Genomic DNA, 21726 nt, shown 5'->3' with positions numbered 1-21726 from the left:
CCCCCCCCCCCCCCCCCCCCTTTTGCTCCTGTGGCAGCTATTACAGTGGATGATTTACCAAAACCTGTCTCTAAGCATAGGTAGGTATGGCAGTGTTCTTAGGCGTTGGCAATGCATCATGTGATGCTGCAAGCAGGGGACAGGGCTAGCTACCCAGGGAAAAAAAAGTCTGCTACCTACAGTGGTATTCCAGTGCTTTAGTTTCAGGAGTTCATCTCCTGACAAACCTAGTGCAGGATACATGGTCATGAAAAGAGAAGAAGCTTTACGTAAAAGTATTAAAAATGAGAACCATGTGAAAATGGTTCTATCAAGTGTTAGGGAAGCAAGCCTGACTATTCTCAGAAAACAGACCAGTGGTGGCCTTCATTACTCACCCAGGGAGGCACCAGAAGCAAAGCTATGAAGATGGAAGCGGTAAAACCACTGTGTTGCCTGAACGATGCCTAAAGTCCCTCTTGGCTTTCCATGATGCCGGTAAGAAGAATGCAGTGGCTGAATATCTGAGCTAAAGACAACTTTTTACAGGGAAATGTCTACGTTACAAAGTTCTCCACTTTCTAAGTGAAAAAAAGTGCAATATGGCACCAAGCAAGAACTACCCAGATTTTTGTATTGACACAATGTTAGTGATAGGATTAGCAATCCCATTTATATATTGGTTAGCCTATGCGGGTTTTTTTTTTTTTGTTTGTTTTTTAGCTCGACAACTTCAAAATTGGCATGTGAATGAGTCGGGTCCTTAATGTCATGGAAATGGAACATAAATCCATCTAAACCTGGTCTAATCCACACTCAAAGAACTATTTATTTAATTATTTTTTTTTTAATTTTAGTTAGCTTTCTGGGTCTGCTGCTTCTTTTTCTCTTTCATCCATCTGGGGGACGCTGCGCCGTTACTTGTGGGTTAGAGGTGTGTGGTTGTGGAGTTTGGCACTGAACTATTAAAACCTAACTCCTCCCCCCTCTAACCCCTCCCATCTCCTTCCTGCCTAGCCAGCACCTCAGTCTTAGTTTTGTGCCTGTGGAGTACAGACACAGTTCTTTTCTTTCTCCTTAGATAGTGAGGTTTTTATTATTTTTGGACTTTTTCTGAAGTACCTAGTCCCTGTTTACAGGTGGCAGGTACTGCTGGAGTGGATTTAGTTAGATTTGTTCCACTCTGCGCTGCCGCTGGAGGCCACCACACTCCGGTCACTGGGGCCTTGTTCTACTCTACACAGGATGCGGCAGGGATAAGGTACACGGCCACAATCTGTCACTGACAGTATTGGGCTGTCCGCTCTATTACTATTTCTATATTTGTACTTTTATCACAGCCTCCCTGTACACTACTACCGCCCCTGCGCTCCCCCTCCCCCTTCCACCTCCTCTCCTCCAACACGGGCCTCGTTCCGGGGCTGGACAGTCAACTTTATTTGGGGGTTTACTGTCGGGGGGCTGTGGTAGTGTTACTGATCAGGGGCCAGGAGAGTGGTGTCGCGCTCCCCGGGGCTTACATGCAGTTGCCGTACAAGCCGCTCTGTATAGCGGTGCGCGGGAGAGACTGACTTCCGGTTAGTAGTCTCTCCCTGTAAGCAGCCGCGGCTATTACATAATTGTACAGGGACGACTTCCCGCCCTGCTCTGCGCGCTCCCCTCCAGCGTACAGAGGACTCTGGGCGCCATCTTCTCCTACTACTGACCAGGGGACGCTGTGCTACTCAGCACGGGGACTACAGCTATTCTCAGGGGAAGTTTCTATTAGAAGCAGCAGCATTTCTCACTTTGTCTTCTCAAATGGGGATCAGCTAACTGCAAGTATATTTGTGGGTTTTTGTTTCTCTAGCTATAGTGTGAGATAACAGTCATCCCCTTTGGTGTCACTAGCATTGTGGGTTCACTGCTAGGTCACTGTTATAGGGGATTTATAGTGCATTTATAGTCCTCTTAAAGATTGGTTTATTTTTCTTGTTCAAGGGAGGTTCCACAGATCAGTCTATACCTCCATGGGCTAAGAACATGGTAGATGCCATTTCTGAATTGCGTCAGTCTAGATCGGTGACCTAGTCCGGTCAGACTCGGGTGGTGCCTCTGTGGGCTCAGATTATGGGCAAGACAGATTATGGGCGGACGCGGATACCCTCTGTGCTTCATGCTCTGGTGCATCTGTGGTGGACCAACAGGGAGGTTCCGCGGATCAGACTGTCTTCTAGGGCCAGGAACATCCGGTGTGGACTCAAAATCTGGGCAGAGGTCTTGCTGATTTAACTCAATCCCTAAACAAGTTTGTAAACTCTGCCGGCAGTTCTTCTGCTAAAAAAAAAAAAAAAAAACGACAGGCGTTGCCCGCTGTAACTTTCTGGGGGAGGAGTTGGAGTCATTCCCGTTGGAGGATGGGGAAGTAGACCCAGAGTGGGACGAGGTTTCGGTCTGGGAAGATGATTTTTCTACTAGCTCAGGTGTTAGATTGCTGATAGACACCATCCTTCAGACTCTTAATAACAGGGATATTTTAAAGGAGCCCTGGCTTAAGCCGGATTCTCGTTTCCAAGCCCCTAAGAAATTAAAATTTCTTTATCCTTTTACAGAGGAGGATATGAGATTTTGGGAAACAGCCCCAAAGGTAGACGCTCCCATTTCACATTTAGCAGGAGCTACGGTTATTTCTTCTATACAGTCTGACGTTGAAAGATCCTACAGATAGGAAGATTGAAACAATGCCTAAATCTGTTTTCTTTATCACAATTCTAGCTGGCGCTTGGGTCCTGAAGGCCGCGGATGACTGACTAGCACAGGTCATATCTGGAATGCAGTCTGACGATCCATCGGACATTCAATTAGCAGAACAGATTTCGGAGGCTCTTACTTATGTGGGTAAGGCCTTGGTTGATTCTACAATCCCGTATTTCTGCCTTGACCGTGACAGCAAGACGGTCTCTTTGGGTTTGGAATGCCGATTTTTTTTACTCCAAACAGACCTTGTCGGCAGTACCCTTTTAAAGGTGAGTTCTCTTTGGGTCAGTATCAAAGAAGATTATTTCAGATGCTACAGGAGGGCAAGAGCCCTTTCTTCCAGTTGCTCCTCCGAAACCGAATACTACAAGGTTTCGGTCCTTTCGTATACAGGGCAAAGGTAGTTTCCATTCCTTTCGTGCTTTCTCCAGATACCCACGAAGAGAGGCATTCAGAGGTAGAAGTAAACCTGCCGACAAACCTACTGCATGACGGTTCAGGATCTCCGGAGGGATCAGTGACGGTTGGGGCTCGGTTACTCCAGTTCAAAGAAGTGTGGCTCCTGTCGAAACCAGATCGGTGGGTGACGGAGGTCATATCCAGAGGATATATGTTAGATCTCAAGGAACCAGTCCCATATTGTGTGTTCATCACTCCTCTTCCAAGCGGTCCCTCCAGACGTCGAGCTCTCCGTCATGCAACAGCCACTCTTTTACGAAATTAAGTAATTCTTCTAGTTCCCGCTCAGCAGAGAGGTCGGGGATTTTACTCGTGGCCAAACTGGACGGTTCATTTCAACCCAAAAGTTCAAGATGGAATCAATCCGCTCGATTATCGTCGCCATGGAACCAGGGTGATATTTGGCCTCATTAGACATAAGACGCTTATCTGCTTGTTTCTATTTGGACGGGTCATCAATCTCTTCTGAGATTCGCAGTCGGCCTTGACATTTTCAGTTTCAGGCTCCTCGGGTATTCACAAAGGTCATGGGCCATGTGGTGGCAGTTTTGCAGTGTCAGGGAGTCAACAGGACTCTATTTTTGGATGATCTGTTGATCAAGGCCCCGTCAGAGTTGATTCTTCACAAGAACTTGCGTTTCACAATAGAGACTCTACAGTCATTCGGATGAATAATAAATTGTCCGAAGTCGTCTTGCTTCCTTCCCAGAAAATGATGTTTCTGGGACTTTTATTCAACGCCAACAACCAGAAAGTGGTTCTTCCTCAGGACAAGATTCAGGACATACAGTCCAGAATTCGAGCATGGCTGCATTTACCGGTGGTTTCGGTTCTCCGATGCATGCAGGTGTTAGGCAAGATGGTGGCAACCTTCGAGGCAGTTCCATATGCAAAGTTTCATGCTCGACCCCTTCAGGCTCAGATTCTCAACTGTTGGACTCTGACAGGGCCTCATTTCGAATTACAGCTGGTCCGCTTGTCTATACAGAATCGTCAGTTGCGTCGCTGGTGGCTTCACCGTTCCAATTTGACCAAAGTAGTTCTGTTCACAATTTGGTCTTGGGTGATGGTCACTACAGACGCCAGCCTCAGAGGTTGGGGGGCGGTGTTTCAGACTCATCACTTTCCAGGGCTCTGGACCAGTCAAGAGTCAAAGTTGCAGATCAACATCTCACAGTTGAGGACAATCCGGTGGGCACTACTTCGGATTCAAACCATGGTTCAGGGTCATCCAGTGCGGATTCAGTCCGACAACGCCACGGCAGTGGCTTACAAAAACAAGCAAGGAGGCACTCGAGGCTGCTCCGCCATGAAAGAAGTTGCTCAGATTCTCACATGGGCGGAACATTGGGTTCCGGCCATATCCGCGATTCACATTCCAGGAATCGAGAACTGGGAAGCGGTTTCTTAAGCCGTCACACGGTGCTTCCGGGAGAGTGGGAGCTTCACCAGGAGGTGTTTCTGACTCTAGTAGCCCGGTGGGGTATGCCCGATGTAGATCGGATGGCGTCTCGCCTCAACAACAAACTTCCTATCTACGGGTCACGTACTCAGGACCCTCCAGCAGTTCTAATCGATGCACTGTCAGCGCCGTGGCACTTTCAACTGGGATATGTGTTTCCACCAATGCCATTGATTCCACGTCTGCTTCAACGCATTCAGAGAGAAGGTCTTCCTATCATTCTGGTGGCCCCAGATTGGCCATGCTGACAGTGGTACACTCTTCTGCGCAATACGGTCGCCGAGGAACCATTCCGACTCCCTCTGCGTCCAGATCTTCTGATTCAGGGACCATGTCAGCACCCAGGTTGGGTCGGCTGGCTTTGACGGCTTGGTTCTTGAATCCAACATTTTAAGGAAAAAGAGGTTTTTCTCGCTCTGATTGTGTAAACGATGATTTAGGCTAGAAAGCCGGTGACTTATGGAATTTACCACAGAGTGTAGCGTATTTACATTGATTGGCGTGAAAAGCGTGGTTTAACACCGGATTTGTTTAGAGTCCCTCGTCTGTTATCCTTCCTTCGGGAGGGTCTCAATAAGGGTCTGAGACTTTCTTCACTAAAGGGTCAAGTTTCTGCCTTGTCGGTTCTTTTTCAAAGCTATCATTCCAGAAGTTCAGACGTTCCTTCAGGGAGTTCTTCGGATTCAGCCAACTTTTGTTCCTCCGGTTCCTCTCTGGGAATTTAACTTAGTCTTTATGGCTCTTTCAGAAGTCTCCATTTGATCCTTTGGAATCTGTAGCATAGCGGTATCTAACGTTCAAAAGTTGTCTTCCTATTGGCAATTGCCTCCGCAAGACGAGTATCTCAATTGGCAGCTCTCTCCTTCTTTTTTTTTTTTTTTTTTTTGCAGACCACCCTTGTTGATGTTTCATGATGACCTGGTGGTTCTGCGAACAAAACCTTCCTTCTGAACGAAAGTTGTGTCAGCGTTTCATCTAAATCAGGACATTGTCCTTCCAGCGTTTACTCCTTCTCCTTCCGGGGAGGATTCCCATTTGGCTCTCTTAGATATGCTTAGGGCCTTACGGGTTTAATTATCTCGTACGGATCCTATCTGTCGTACGGATGCATTGTTGGTTTTTAATTGATGCGTCCAAACGAGATTGGCCGGCTTCCAAGAACACAGTGTCTTGTTGGGTGACTTCGGCCAACAAACAGTCTTCTGATGTTTCAGTTCCTGACTCAATTCCAGCTCATTCGAGTTGGAGCTTCTCGGGCAGCTCGCGGGGGTGCATCTATTGAGCAGCTGTGTAGGGCGAATACCTGGTCGTCTGTGCATACGTTTTTTAAAAGTTTTACCGTTTTCATACTTTCGGTTTGGAGACTGCCTCTGTTGGGCGTCAAATTTTACGGACGGCTATGCCGTCTACTTCTCCCTCCTCTCATTAGCTTGCTTTGGGAAATCCCACAAGTAACGGCGCAGCATCCCCCAGATGGATGAAAGAGAAATAGGGATTTTTGTTTACTTACCGTAAAATCTCTTTCTCTGATTCCATCTGGGGGATGCTGCGATCCCTCCCATATGTTTGTCTGGTTTAACCAGTTAATTTTTTTTCGGTCTATCTCCTTTGGATTGGCTAAACGTTAACTGAGGTGCTGGCTAGGCAGGAATGAGATGGGAGGGGTTAGATGGGGGAGGAGTTAGGTTTTAATAGTTCTGTGCCAAACTCCACAACCACACACCTCTAACCCACAAGTAACGGCGCAGCGTCCCCCAGGTGGAATCGGAGAGAGAGATTTTACGGTAAGTAAACAAATCTTTTTTTTTTTTTTTTAAGGAGTTCTTACTGTGTTTGGGCAACACAGTCCCAGTATCTCAGAGAGATATAAATTAATAAATAAGAGATATATATATATATATATATATATATCTCTATCTCTATATATCTCTATCTCTATATATCTCTATCTCTATCTCTATATATCTCTATCTCTATATATCTCTATCTCTATCTCTATATATCTCTATCTCTATCTCTATATATCTCTATCTCTATCTCTATATATCTCTATCTCTATCTCTATCGTTCCCAATGTTTACCCAAGGGGGTCAGACATAGGGAGACCAGCACACCACCGAGTAGAAAAATGAAAAAAACATTTAATGAGTGAATAGCATTATCAGGCCTTTTGAAAAAATTGCTTAGTACTCATCATAAATCACTGAGCAGTATTCATGGAATAGAGTACTAAGCAATTTTTTCAAAAGGCCTGATAATGCTATTCACTCATTAAATGTTTTTTTCATTTTTCTACTTGGTGGTGTGCTGGTCTCCTTATGTCTGACCCCCTTGGGTGTGCGCTTCACTTCTGGATGGATAGATATATATTATATTATATGATCCAGCAGTGTTTCCTCCCTCTACTCACCTGAGCGCTGCTTTCAAGGAACCCTGGGCACACCTGAATAAGAAATTTCTGGTGTCTCGCCACATTCTTTAACTTCTGTCCGGTACCGGAAGAGGAACAAAAGAAGTGGGAGACACCTCCTCCCGTCGATGCTCATGTGGCCAGATTGGTCAAGTCAACCACCCTGCTTATTCCTGATGTCACGTCTTTACGGGATCCAGCTGATAAAAAAAGTTGAACCAATTCCTCAAGACAATCTTTACTAATGCAGGTGCAGCTACCCATCCTGCCTCGGCCTGGATGTCTTTAGCCATCGGTAGTTGGGCAGATGCTCTAACTGATGGACTACAATCTGGGACACGACGCTCGGATTTAATCTCCATGGTGGACCATATCAGAGAAGCTAGCACTTACCTCGGGTACATTTGCTGCCAAAATCTCTGCGGTCTCTGTGGCGGCTAGACGTGCCTTGCGGCTTCGCTCGTGGAAAGCGGATAATGACTCTAAGAAACTTTTAGAATCTCTCCCCTTTACGGGTGACATCTTCTTTGGACCTGAATTGGATAAAATTGTGACTAGCCTGGCAACTGCAAAAACTGCTTTTCTGCCTTCGGCTCCAAAGTACAAGCAATCTTCCTTTGACCCTCAGGGCAAACCAAAGGGCCAGTCTTCCTCCCATGTACAGGGTTTCTCTTCTAAATCTACCAAACTGAAAGGTCGACAGTCCTGGGTTGGACGCCGTCAAACCCCTTAGCAACCCGACAAACCTTCAGCATGATGGGAGGGGTCCCCACCAGGACTCCATGGTGGGCGGTCGGCTTTTACTATTCGCGACATCTGCCTAACCTCCACGTCTGACTCTTGGGTGTCAGGCATAGTATCCAATGGGATACGCCCTCCTTTCTGGAGCGGCCACCTCATCAATTTTTTACCACCAGCTTGCCAGTGGATGTTGGCAAGGCCACCGCCCTTCAGTCTTCTATCAGATCCCTCCTGACGGCAGGGGTCATTGTTCCCGTTCCCTCTCCTCCAAAGAGGTACTGGTTTCTACTCAAATCTGTTCCTGGTAAAAAAGCCAGTCAGTTCTTTCAGACCCATTCTCAACCTGAAGAAGTTGAATCCTTTTTTTTTTTTTTTTTTTTTTTTTTTTCTTCTTCTTTGTGCCCAGGTTCAGGATGGAGTCTCTCCGGGCCATCGTGCAGGCGCTGGATCCGGAAGACATCATGGCCTCCTTGGATATTCAGAACTCCTGCCTCCACATCCCTGTTCGGCCGGACCATCAGTGGTTCTTGCGTTTCGCTTTTCGGAGCAACCACTATCGGTAACGGGCCCTGCCTTTCGGTCTCTACACAGCACCGAGAGTCTTTACCAAAGTCATGGCAGCCTAACTGCACTTACAGGGAATCTGGATTCTTCCATACCTGGATGACCTTCTCCTCGCTCAAACAATCTTACAACAGCATCTCAGGGTCACAATTGCGCTGTTGCAATCCCATGGCTGGGTAATCAAACAGGCGCAAGTCCAGCCTAACTCCATCCCAGTCCATGCTTCACTTAGGGGCTATCCTGGATACAAAAGTTCAGCGTGTTTTTCTACCCAGGAACAAGGTAATGGATATCCAGACGTTAATCAAGGCTTTCCTTAAACATCAGTGTTTCCCTTCATCTTTGCATGAGGGTCCTAGGCAAGATGGTCTCTTGTTTCGACATGGTGGAGTATGCCCAATTCCACTCCAGACCACTGCAACTGGAATTACTTTGACGCTGGAACAGGTCGCATCTCCATCTCGGATCCAGCCACATTTCACTGTACAGGGAAACTCGCCTGTCACTCCTGTGGTGGCTTCAGTCGTCCCACCTCACAATGGGCCACCCATTCCTGATCCAGGACTGGGTCATTCTGACCACGGCCACAGTTACGGGGCTGGGGAGCGGTCACAGGCAGCCACTCCTTCCAGAGTCGTTGGTCAGATCAAGAGGCGACTCTGTCCATCAATGTCCTCAATCTCCGAGCAATATACAGAGCTCTTTGCCAAGCAGGCCCTCTACTTCTCGGGAAGCCTGTCTGGATCCAGACAGACACAACGGCGGTCTCTTATGTCAACCATCAAGATTGCACCAGATGTCTGGTCGCCATGCAAGAGGTCGGTCACATCCTCCGTTGGGCAGAACGCTCCCTACCAGCTGTCTGTGATTTACATTCCCGGAATATAGAATTGGGAGGCGGACTTCCTGAGTCGACAAGATGTCCATTTTGGAGAATGGTCGCTTCACCCAGAGGTGTTCCACCTTCTAGTGACTCGCTGGGGTCGGCCGCACATAGATGGCCTCCCATCACAATCACAAACTTCCTCGGTACGGATCTTGAACTCGAGATCCAGGCGCATTTCTGGCCTTTCCCGTATACTCAGACGTCTCTAAAGCAGAGCGGGTCATAGCCATCCTCATCACCCTGGATTGGCCAAGATGGACTTTGTACACGGATCTTTGCAGCCTTTCCATTCAGCCTCCCTTTCGCCTGCCTCTTTGTCCGGGCCTCCTATCCCAGGGCCCTTGCCTTCACCCTGACCTGCACCGCCTGGCTTTGACGGGGTGGCTGTTGAGAGGTCGGTCTTAAGAGCTTGGGGGTTCTCGGACCCAGTCATCATCATTGGCCAGAAAACCGTCTTCGGCCCACATATATAATATTAGCGTCGCCATGCTTTTCAGTGGTTCTCAGATCGTCACTTCATTCCCTTGAGATATCGAGTGTCCAGGGTTTTGGCTTTTATTCAAGCCGGTTTGGACTTGGGATTTTGGCTCGCCTCCTTGAAAGTGCAGGTGTCTGCTTTTTCGGTTCTCTTTCAACGAAAGGTTGCCAATTCTTTAGCTATCCACACTTTTTCAAAATTGTCAAAGGCTTGAAATATATCTTTGCATGTAATGAGTCTATATAATATATTGGTTTCACCTTTTTACGTTGAATTATTGAAAGAAATTAACTTTTGCACGATATTCTAATTTTCTGAGTTTTACTTGTATTTCCGTACAGTTTATGGGGTATATTCAATTGAAGTCTGATCCATTCCGACATTCATTTGTCGGAATGGATCCGACCTGGGCTATTCAATGACATCTCAATTTGACTTTTTAAAAAAAGTTGAATTGAGAATGGGGGGGGGGGGGGGGCGCGGGCAGACAGGGGAGAGCAGCGTCTCTCTGCCTCTCCCGTCCCTCCGCTCCCAGTCCCTGCATCACAGCCGCCGCTGATTGCAGCGTCCACCCGGTTCCAGCAAGCGAGGTCTCGCTTGCTGGAGCCGGGTGGACGCTGCTGTGAGCGGCGGCTGTCCCCGCCGCGGCTCTTCCTGGCCCTGCCTCGGCTCTCCAGTCTCCGGCGCTGCTCTCCCCATCTCAGTTCGACTTTTCTTTTTCATCCACTAGGGGTCACTGGAGTACTCTTGGGATATGGACGGCTTAGCAGAAACAAAGGCACTGAATATTTAAATTTAGAACTCTCCACCCCTCCATATCCCAGAGTACCTCAGTGTACGACCTCAGTGTTTTTTCTGTGCTCAAAGCACTAACATCGGCTTGTGGGAGTTCCCACACTTTGTGGAAGATTTTATTAATTTTTCATTTTTACTTTTTTCAATAGCACATCCCTTCCCAGTTTCTGGAAAAACATGGGTCCGGGATAGTGCCGCTGCACGGGCAGCGCATGGTGTGTCGGTCCTCACAAAGAGCACCCTCACAGCCACAGGCAGCCCACTGCTCCTGCAACAGCTGGACGGAGCTTACACATAGAAGCCCCGTCGCAGCCATGACTGGAGAGCTGGACGGAGCTTACACATAGAAGCCCCGTCGCAGCCATGATCGGAAGATACAGAGCAAGGTAGGCTGGGGAACGGGGTGGTCAGCGCAGGCTGCCGCCCCGCTATGTGGGTCAGTTTTGTTATGCCGCTCCCGCCGCTCATACATCCGCCCGCCACAGCGCCCAGCCGCTACGTCTGGCAGCCCCAGCCGCTCCATACGAAAGCGCTAAGAGGGTGACAACCGGGCCGCCGCTCCGTCCGGCCGCCCAGCACCATCCACCCGCAGACGCTCCGTCAGTTGCCAGCGCTAAGAGGGTGACAACCGGCCCGCCGCTCCGTCCGGCCGCCCAGCACCGTCCACCCGCAGACGCTCTGTCAGTTGCCAGCGCTAAGAGGCAACCGGGCCGCTCCTGGCGACCTCCGCTGCTCTGCAAGAAGGCCTCCCTGCAAGTCTTCCCGGGCTTCCCGCTGAGACACAGCGTTACAGGGAGTACGGGGGGAAGGGGGGCGGTGGAATCTGGCGGATTACAGCGGCAAGGGTATGTAAAATACCTATATGAACAGCAGCCACAGTTTATGTATATGGAGCTATATATATGTGACATGTATTCACTGTATAATAGGCTATTGAGCCTATATTAATGACGGTGATTATCACTGTAAATAGGCTATTGAGCTTATATTAACAATGGAGGCATGTATTGTAACCTGTCCTGTGAGTTTCACTGTATAATAGGCTATTGAGCCTATATTAATGTCTGTGATTATCACTGTATAATAGGCTATTGAGCCTATATTAATGTCTGTGATTATCACTGTATAATAGGCTATTGAGCCTATATATATATTTATTCATAGAGCATGTGTTGTACCCTGCCTGTGATTATCACTGTATAATAGGCTATATTAACACTGAAACAATTGTAACTTGTTCTGTGATTATCAGGGTCAGCATGGCAAAGGGGCCATTTTAACCATGCTTCCTGTTGTTTTCCAGTTTGTAATTCCGGAACATTCCTGCCCTACATCTCTAAGCCATCAGAGGCGCAGGGGTGTTAGTGGGAATTTTGGTTCGGGTTTCACATAGGCTGCCCATGTGAACTGCTTTTCAGCCATAAATAGATATATATGACACACCTTCAGATAATAACTTTACTAAGTCGTGCAAGTGTCTGTCCGTTGCCTATTGTGTTGTCTGTCTGCATAGGGAGTAAGGCTCCAGCGCAGACTAAAAATACTTTTAAACAATGTCTAGACATAAATCTACCACATGTTCACTATGTTTTGTAGGTTCAGGATCCCAGATCCTATGTTAAGCATTGGCAATTCAAATTAAACTCCGCTCGACAGGAGCGGTAACATCGGAGTCTCGGAAGTTACTCCGCCAGCTCTAACGAAGGACAGTCTTTCCAAAGGTCCAATTTCCCTTTGGGTACCAGGGTGTTTATTTAACTGGTCTTATAATTTAATGCAGTCGGACGATTCTATGTCAAATCTCACAGCGATAACTACGAGTGAGAAGGGTACATTAGACCAGCACTCAGATAGTGCGGGATTTTGACAACCATGCATTGCTAATAACCAGTGAGTCAATGTCTCAATTTTTACAGAGACTAAGTAGACTCTAACAACTATTTAACCGTTTCCACATCTAAATGGGACAATCCGCCATTGGTGAATTCGTCTGTCAAACATTATAAAGACCCAAGATACATTTGGGTCACTAGACTCTCTATGTATGGAAACAATGACGATCATTGTTAATGAGAAGCTGCAGAGTATATCTGTAAAGCTTCTGCTAACGCCTGTTACCTCGATTCTCACTTTTCATCGTCTCTAGTTTCAGCACGACAAGGCCAGAAGTTGTTTGGTCCTAAATTTGATATTCAGGCCATTGCCGCCTCCAGTATCAAAACGGAAATACTTTGGTCCGGCGTTTAATCCCTTTAGACTTCAGTCTTTTCAAGGCTGTGGTACAAAAACAGTCACGCCTTGTAACGACAGGACGCTAAAGTCAACAAGCCAGTGGCTTGACGGCCTCTTAGGCCATCTCCATTTTCCAATTGTGGAAGCGCGTCTTTACACGTTACATTGGCCGGGTTTCCAGACATCAACTCATGGATGTATCCGCTATTTACAGATTAAAAGACAAGACTGCCTCTGTCGGACGAAATTAGGCGTTTTGGCAGGTTGCCATTCAGTCTCTGCTGGTTTCAGCTGTTTTTATTTCCAGGCCTGGTACACCAACAGAGTCAGGGTTACTTATTCCCCTCTGTTTGGGGTAACGAAGCCGGAGGGCTCCGTCGCAGTCTCAATCAGCAAGTCACTTACTGCAGTTTGAAAATGGATTTTCTGCGGTTAGTATTTGCATATTGGGAGCCACAAAATTGCATAATTGCGCTTGATCTTCACAATGCGTATTTACCCATTCCAGTTTGGTCACCGCATCACAGGTTCTAGCGTTTTGCAATACGCCACAACCATTAACCATTTCAGGTTCTACCGTTTGGCCTCTTGTCAACGCCTCGGGTATTCACCAAAGTGATGTTGGTGATGATAGCTCATCTCAGAGCCCTGGCAGTGACAATCGTTCCATACTTAGACGATCTGCTCATAAGAACTCTGTCTCAACAGAGGTTCCTCTTACTTGCGCTACTAACGTACACCACGGTGGCAGGCTCAAGTTCAAAAACAATCGCATCTAATTCCGTCTGAACGACTTCAATTCCTAGGTATGATTATAAATACGGTAAATCAAAGAGATTTACCTACTACACCAGAAAGAACACATTATACCATCTAGTACAATTAGTGCAAAAGCCACGCACACTAGCGGTACATTGGTGTATTCGCCTATTGGGAACAATGATGTGTTTTCGAAGCGCTTTAGTTTGCCGGGTTTCACTCGCGTTTCCCACAGGGCGGCGAGGGTGTCTATACTCTGGACGACAGTCTCAGAGGTTGAGGAGTGGTAGTTAAAAAACAGGGGTTCTAAAACGGATCACGACAGATTGCGGTCTATAAATGTCCGCGAACTCCGTGCAATTTACAATGCACTACATGCTTCGTTTTCAGTCTGTCCAAGTGCAGTCAGACAAAGCAACGGGAGTTGCATATACAACAACCAGAGAGGATAGCTCGAATCCTCAATTGGCCAGAACACCATAAGGTGATGATGTCGATCATTCCGGGAGTGGACATCGGTTAGACAGATGATCTCACCCGTCGGGATTTTCATCCAGAAAACTGGGCATGAAATCCAGAGGTGTTTCACATGTGGATCCACAGGTGGGGTTACCCTCAGGTGTACATGATGGCATCTCGCCACAATTACAAACGCTCAGTATGTGTACAGAACGACAGATCACAAGGGCAGTGGCGGTGGAGGCTCTCACATTCGCGTGGTTGTACAGCCTCGTGTATCTGGCTCCACCGTTTTCCGCTGCTCTCTCCGTTGCTAAAACGGATCATAAGACAGTTCGTCACAGTCATACTAGTGATATCTCATGGGTTTCGGAGAGCTTGCTTCTCGAATCTCCAAGGAATACTCGCACACGATCTTTGCGCGCTCATAATACGTCCAACCTGTTACAACAGGGACCGTTCATTTACCCCTATTTACCTATGTACCGTGGCTGCGGTTGACGGGGTGGTGGTTCAGACCGCCCTCTTAAGAAAAGACATAGGGCATTACAGTATCGGTTATACCAACCATGTTACGAGCTAGGAAGCCGCTTACGGCAGCTCATTATTACAAAATTTGGTGCGTCTATATAGGTGGGTGTGAAGCTCGGAAGTTTCCGACATCATCTTTCAAGTTACCCGTATTCTGGTATTTTACAGACTGGGTGGGATGGAGAACTGCGTTTATCTACACTAAGGGTGCAGGTATCTGTATGGTCAATTTATTTTCAAAGACGTTTGACTCTATTGCGTCAGTACACACTTTTTTACAAGGTGTCATCAGAGTGCAGCCTCCATTTATCCCACCTACAGGGCCATGCGACTTGAAGCTGGGTTCAGTTGTCTTACAGTTTTCATATTTTGAACCCTACAACAAATGGGGATTAAGTTTCTCACTTGGAAAACGGTTTTTCTTCTAGCCTTAGCTTCGGCAAGGGTTTTGTTTTCACATTTGGGTGCCTTGTATTCCAAGCCACCGTATTTGGGTTTCCTCATGACAGAGCGGAACTTCGGACGAATTCCGATGTCTTATTTTTCACATCAATAAACCAATAGTGTTTCCTGTGTTGACAGCACATTCTATAATTCTGAATGTGGTACGCGCATTACGCGTTTATATGTCCCGAACGTCTACAGTTCGTAATACGGATACGTTGTTTGTTCTCTATGATGCTGCCAACTGGGGTTAGCCAGTTTCTCAGCAGACATTATCCAGTTGGATAAAACTGACTACAAGTCAGGCTTACCTTAAGGCTAAGTTACAGTCGCCTAGGTCAGTAATAGCTCATCCCACAGGTTCTGTGGGAATGTCATGACCAGCTGGTCGTGGAGCTTCTACGACGCGGCTACATAGTCTTCAGTGCACACGTTTGTGCGCGTTTACACGTTTTGAAACGTTTGCGGCATCAGCATCTAGCTTTGGCCGCCTACTGTTACAGGTGTCAAACAGCTCTCCCGCCCACGAGGGAAGCTTTGGTACGTCCCAAGAGTACTCCAGTGACCCCTAGTGGATGAAAAAGAAAATAGGATTTTGGTACTTACCAGGTAAATCCTTTTCTTTGAATCCATAGGGGGCACTGGACGCCCACCCAGAGCAGTTTTACCTGGGTTGTATTAAGCTCAGAGGAGCTTATGGTAACACATTTTCACCGATTGGTTTAAGTTATAAAGGTCTATCGGTTATGGTGTCAACTGTTTAGTTGACAGTAACGTTATGTGTCAACTTTGTTGTTGTCCGTTATGTTATAGGAATTCTCCATTGTCAACCTCTCTATAGTTCCTGTTCGCTCAGTAAAAAACACTGAGGTCGTACACTGAGGTACTCTGGGATATGGAGGGGTGGAGAGTTCTAAATTTAAATATTCAGTGCCTTTGTTTCTGCTAAGCCGTCCATATCCCAAGAGTACTCCAGTGCCCCCTATGGATTCAAAGAAAAGGATTTACCTGGTAAGTACCAAAATCCTATTTTTTTTAAAGCCGAATTGAGATTGGCGAAAAGGGGGCCAAAACCTGTCTGTTTTGGCCCCGTTTTCGACACAAACACGTGGATCGGCAGTTATTCCGCCGATCCACGTGCTTTTCGACAAGTCGAATTCCTCGACTTGTCAAATTTGGGGTTTGATTGAATAGGTTGGAACCCCCTCCGACCTAAAGTTGAAAACTGCCGTCTTTTCGACAATTGAATATACCCCTAAAGATCAATACCACGGTTAAGGTATTAAATTCACACAGAAATCTTCTATAGTCTTGTGAAGTTTGTACTTGAGTAGGAAGAAAAACCTTTAACTGCATAGGTTTCTGCTGCTTTTATATGCCAGGTTTTTTAAGCGACGGAGTTTTTGTAGCAATAGGGCTTTGCTTACTGATAAGACACTGATTTCTGATCCACCCATATCCAGTAAACATTGAGGCTAAAGCTTAATTGGTGGGTGCTCTAGGCTACTATTGGATTGAATGGTTATGAAGGCTGCAAGTCAAATGCAACCGTTCCACCAAGTCTCTAAATGGGTAAAAAAAAGATGATCACCTAGTTAAAAAGGCCCTTGCAAAACAAGTGGGGTATTTGGGGTGGGTGACCTAAATAGCAATTTGTGCATCATGCAGTTGGGTCTCACCTCCATGGGGTTACATTTTCAAGACCAGTGGGGTACAGACAAATTTATTTTTGAACCTAGTCAAAAGGTCTAGAAGAGAGAAGAGTTTGAGCTGCTGCACTTTAGAGAGGTGTAATAAGTTGCTTTCTAAATTTCTGAGAAGCTGTCCGTTTACTCCTACTTGTAAGTGTTCCGTGTGATGTATCTTTGTAACTGTGCTCTGGCAGCAGTCTGACTGTCTGTTGCACATGGGTAGACAGTTATTTTGCCTCTTTCTATGATCCCTATTACACTGCTCAAAAAAATAAAGGGAACACTAAAATAACACATCCTAGATCTGAATGAATGAAATATTCTTATTAAATACTTTGTTCTTTACATAGTTGAATGTGCTGACAACAAAATCGCACAAAAATTATCAATGGAAATCAAATCTATTAACCCATGGAGGTCTGGATTTGGAGTCACCCTCAAAATTAAAGTGGAAAAACACAGTACAGGCTGATCCAACTTTGATGTAATGTCCTTTAAAACAAGTCAAAATGAGGCTCAGTAGTGTCTGTGGCCTCCTCGTGCCTGTATGACCTCCCTACAACCCACACAAGTGGCTCAGGTAGTGCAGCTCATCCAGGATGGCACATCAATGCGAGCTGTGGCAAGAAGGTTTGCTGCGCCTGTCAGCGTAGTGTCCAGAGCATGGAGGCGCTACCAGGAGACAGGCCAGTACATCAGGAGACGTGGAGGAGGCCGTAAAAGGGAAACAACCTAGCAGCAGGACCGCTGCCTCTGCCTTTGTGCAAGGAGGAACAGGAGGAGCACTTCCAGAGTTCCAACATTTTGTTGTCAGCACATTCAACTATGTAAAGAACAAAGTATTTATTTTAATAAGAATATTTCATTTATTCAGATCTAGGATGTGTTATTTTAGTGTTCCCTTTATTTTTTTGAGCAGTGTATATAGGTCGCAAAGGTAAACCAGCAGCTGTGAACTGGGTATTTGGTCTCTGAAGCTTTTTAGGTTTTTTTATTTTAAATAAAGGTGTTATTGTAATTGTATAAGTTCTAACCTAAGTGTTTGTTTCAGCTTGGACATGTGCGCACAAACAACTTTTATACATCAAATATTTGGAGGTTGTCTGCGTTCTCGAGGTAAGTGTAAATATTGCTTATAATAATGCATGGGGCTCTCGGTAATGAGAGGATTTTGGTACTTACCGATAAATCCATTTCTCTGAATCCTCTAGGGGACACTGGAGTCCTATACAGTAGGGGTGTGAAGCCTTGAACCGGAGGTGTGGCACAATCTAAAATTAGCATTGTCTGCACAGCCGGCTCCTCCCCCTTCACATCCCTCCTCCCTCAGTTTGAAAAATTTGACTGAGAGAATAGGACATGACACTATAGCACATGGCGAGGAACCGAACCGTACAACATATCAAACAGCGCCCAAGAACTCTTGACCGAATAAGGAACACCGTTTATACGAACTGTTTAAAACAAGAACTTAGAACACAGCAGGTTGACAGCACCGAGGCGGGCGTCCAGTGTCCCCTAGAGAATTCAGAGAAATGGATTTATCGGTAAGTACCAAAATCCTCCTCTTCTTTCATCCACTAGGGGACACTGGAGTCCTATACAGTCCCAAAGTTTACCCCCAGGGAGGGAGTGCTGTCTGTGTCCTACAAAACTAAATGTCCGAACTTAGATTCTCCGGACGCAAAAGTATCAAACTTTTAAAATTTCGCGAACATGTGGGCTGAAGACCACGTCGCCGCTCTGCAAAGTTGAGTAGTGGAAGCACCCCTGGCAGCCGCCCACGAGGCACCGACTGAACGGGTAGTATGAGCACCCGTCTGAACCAGAACCTGTTTGCCACAGGAAATATAAGCTTGCCGAATGGCAAGTCTGATCCATCTAGCCAAAGACTGTTTTGAAGCTGGCCAACCCTTCTTTGGCCCATCATAAAGAACAAACAAATGGTCCGACTTTCTGAAGGACGACATAACCTGTACGTACACCCGTAAGGCTCGGACAACATCCAAGGCCACGTCCTCATCTGAGAGACCCTGGAAAGATGGAACCACTATTTGCTGGTTTACATGAAACCCTGAAACTACCTTCGGAAGGAAGTCCGCTCTTGTACGGAGTTCTGCCCTATCCTCATGAAAAATTAAGAAATGACTCTTACAGGATAAGGCTCCCAACTCAGAAACCCGCCTAGCTGAAGCCAAGGCAAGCAATAACGTGACCTTCCAAGAGAGATTTCAGGCCTGTTCTTGTCAACGGCTCAAACGTCGGCGACTTCAAATATTCTAACACCAAATTTAAGTCCCATGGTGCCGTGGGAGGACAAAAAGGGGGTTGAATCCTCAGAACCCCTTGTAAAAAGGTTTTAATCTCTGGCAAGGATGCTAGCCGCTGTTGAAAAAGGATGGAGAGAGCCGAAATTTGAACCTTCAGAGAACCCAGTCTGAGTCCTCCCTCTAGACCGGCCTGAAGGAAAAGTACCAGTCGAGATAAGTGAAAGTTCGTCGAATTCCATCCCCGTTTCTGACACCAAGCCATGTACCGTCTCCAAATCCTGTAGTAGTGCCTGGCTGTGACCGGCTTCCTAGCGGCAATCATTGTAGGAATGGCCGTTCTTGGAATCCCTCTGTTTCTTAAGATCCGGGTTTCAATAGCCACGCCGTCAAACACAGCCTGTTCAGGTCGGGGTGTAGAAACGGTCCCTGAGATAGCAGGTCCTCTGAGGTAACCTCAAGGATCTTCCGCAAGTAACCCCCGCAGGTCGGTGTACCAACTCCTGCGGGGCCAATCTGGTGCGATTAGAATCGCCCACACTCGTTCCCGCTTCACCCTTTTCAGAACCCTGGGTATGAGTGGGAATGGTGGAAATATGTATACCCTCCTGTAACGCCAAGGAAGCGTTAATGCGTCCACTCCTTCTGCTGCTGGATCTCGAGTCCTTGCCACATATCTGGGCAGCTGATGGTTTTCCCGAGACTCCATTAGGTCCACCTGAGGCCGACCCCATCGTCTCACCACCATGTCGAAAATCCGTGGATGTAGGCACCACTCTCCCGGATGCATGTCCTGGCGACTTGGGTAATCTGCTTCCCAGTTTTCCACACCTGGAATGAACACTGCCGAGAGGATGATGTTTCGTCTTTCTGCCCACAACAAGATCTTTGTGGCTTCCTTTAACGTCCATCCTGCTTTTTGTCCCTCCTTGACGGTTTATGTAAGCCGTCGTCGTGACATTGTCCGACTGAATCCTGATGTGTTGATTCATGACTATGTCTTCTGCCAAGCGAAGCGCATTGTAAACTGCTCTCAGTTCGAGGATATTTATGGGTAGTCTGCTCTCCTGTAACGTCCACCGTCCTTGAAACTGATGGTACTCTAGGACGGCTCCCCAACCTCTGAGACTGGCGTCCGTTGTCAGAATCCTCCAATCCCAAATGCCGAATTTCTTGCCGGCTGCAAGGTTCTTGTGTAACGACCACCATATCAAGGAGACTCGTACATGCGGTTGTAGTCTGATTCTCCGGTGGAGAAGCCAGTGCGAGCCTGCTCCCTGAGCAATGAGGTTTATTTGGAATGGTCTGGAATGAAGTCTGCCGTACTGGAGAGCTTCGAACGACGGCACCATCTTCCCGAGAAGTTGCACACAGAGGTGCAGAGAAACAGTTTGCGTCCTCAGTACCTGAGCCACTAATCTCTGTAGGTCCTGGACCTTGTTCTCTGGCAGGAACACGCGTAATAGTACCGTGTCCAAGATGAGACCGAGGAATTGAATCCGTTGAGTCGGTATGAGGTTGGACTTTTGGAAATTGATGATCCATCCATGTTGAATTAGAAATTGATGGGATGTCTGAACATCCCTGAGCAGTCGATCTTGAGATGGTGCTTTGATCAGTTAATCGTCCAGATAAGGTATAATCGTGACCCCCAACAGTCTCAGTCCTGCAACCATGATTGCCATGATCTTTGTGAAGATTCTTGGGGCTGATGATAGACCGAACGGCAAGGCCCGGAATTGGTATTGATCCGCCAGCAGTGCGAACCTTAAGTAAGCCTGATGAGGAGTCCAGATTTGAATATGCAGATATGCATCTTTTATGTCCATGGATACCATGAACTCGCCCTGTTCTAGGCCTGCAATGACCGATTGGATTGATTCCATCTTGAATTTGTAGACCCTTAAGAACTGGTTGAAAACTTTTAAATTGAGTATTGGTCTGACCGTCCCGTCTGGCTTTGGCACGACAAAAAGATTGGAATATAACCCCGTTCCTCTCTGAGAAGCGGGAACCGGAATAATGACCTCTGCCTGTAGCAACTTTTGAATTGCTGCCCGTAGTGCCCTTGCTTTGTGAGGGCACTGAGGCAGTCCTGTCGTAAAAAACTGACTGTGAGGCCTCTGTTGAAATTCCAGTTTGTATTCCTGAGAGATTAAGCTGTTCACCCAAAGTTCTGGTGAGGTCTTGGCCCAGATGTCCTGAAAACCTTCCAGTCGGCCGCCCACCAAGGGGGACCCCAGGTGAGCTGGGAGGCTGTCATGCCACGGTCTTGTCAGTAGGTTTATCCTGCTTTCTGGTTGCTGCCAGTGAGCGGCCTCTGCCTCCACGTGCGTGTGTACCGAAACCCCTTCCTCAGGCTCGAAAGGACGGTGATCGAAATGAAGTAAACGCAGGTCCCGAATAACCTCTCCTAGTCTGTGCAGTGGTTCTCGTATAAGGAGTAGGCAGAAAAGTGGACTTCCCCGCTGTAGCCTGCGAAATCCACTTGTCTAATTCTGGTCCGAACAGCATTTCCCCCCCAAAGGGGATGGATTCTACTGCCTTTTTGGTCTCAGAGTCTCCCTGCCATTCTCTGAGCCATAAAATCCGTCTAGCCGATATGGCCGATGCAGATATGCGCGATGCTATTCTGCTAATATCCTTAGAAGCTTGGCATAAGTACGATGCAGATTCCCGAATATGTTCCGCCAGTTGGGTAATCTCTTCTAAGCTATTTTCCTCCTCAATAGCTTGTACAATACGGCCGAACCATGCACCCATGGCCTTGTTGACCCAAGCACAGACGATCGCAGGTCTCTGCTCTGCACCAGCTGCCACAAAAATTGACTTT

General features: G+C 47.0%; 1 protein-coding gene across 5 annotated transcripts in view; it reads left to right on the top strand.

Moving 5' to 3' along the window:
• USP42 (ubiquitin specific peptidase 42) overlaps window positions 1-21726 on the top strand; it is a 204478-nt gene that overhangs the window by 66571 nt on the left and 116181 nt on the right. For all 5 annotated transcript variants that reach the window (XM_063934470.1, XM_063934473.1, XM_063934471.1 and 2 more), the window contains one exon: window positions 17678-17742. In XM_063934470.1, the coding sequence (XP_063790540.1) occupies window positions 17678-17742 (65 nt within the window). The remainder of the gene's footprint in view (window positions 1-17677; window positions 17743-21726) is intronic.

The sequence above is a fragment of the Pseudophryne corroboree genome, chromosome 7 (assembly GCF_028390025.1).
Source record: "Pseudophryne corroboree isolate aPseCor3 chromosome 7, aPseCor3.hap2, whole genome shotgun sequence".
Classification (NCBI taxonomy): Eukaryota; Metazoa; Chordata; class Amphibia; order Anura; family Myobatrachidae; genus Pseudophryne; species Pseudophryne corroboree.
Note: the sequence above shows the minus strand (reverse complement) of the source record. Positions and strands in the feature narration are given on the sequence as shown.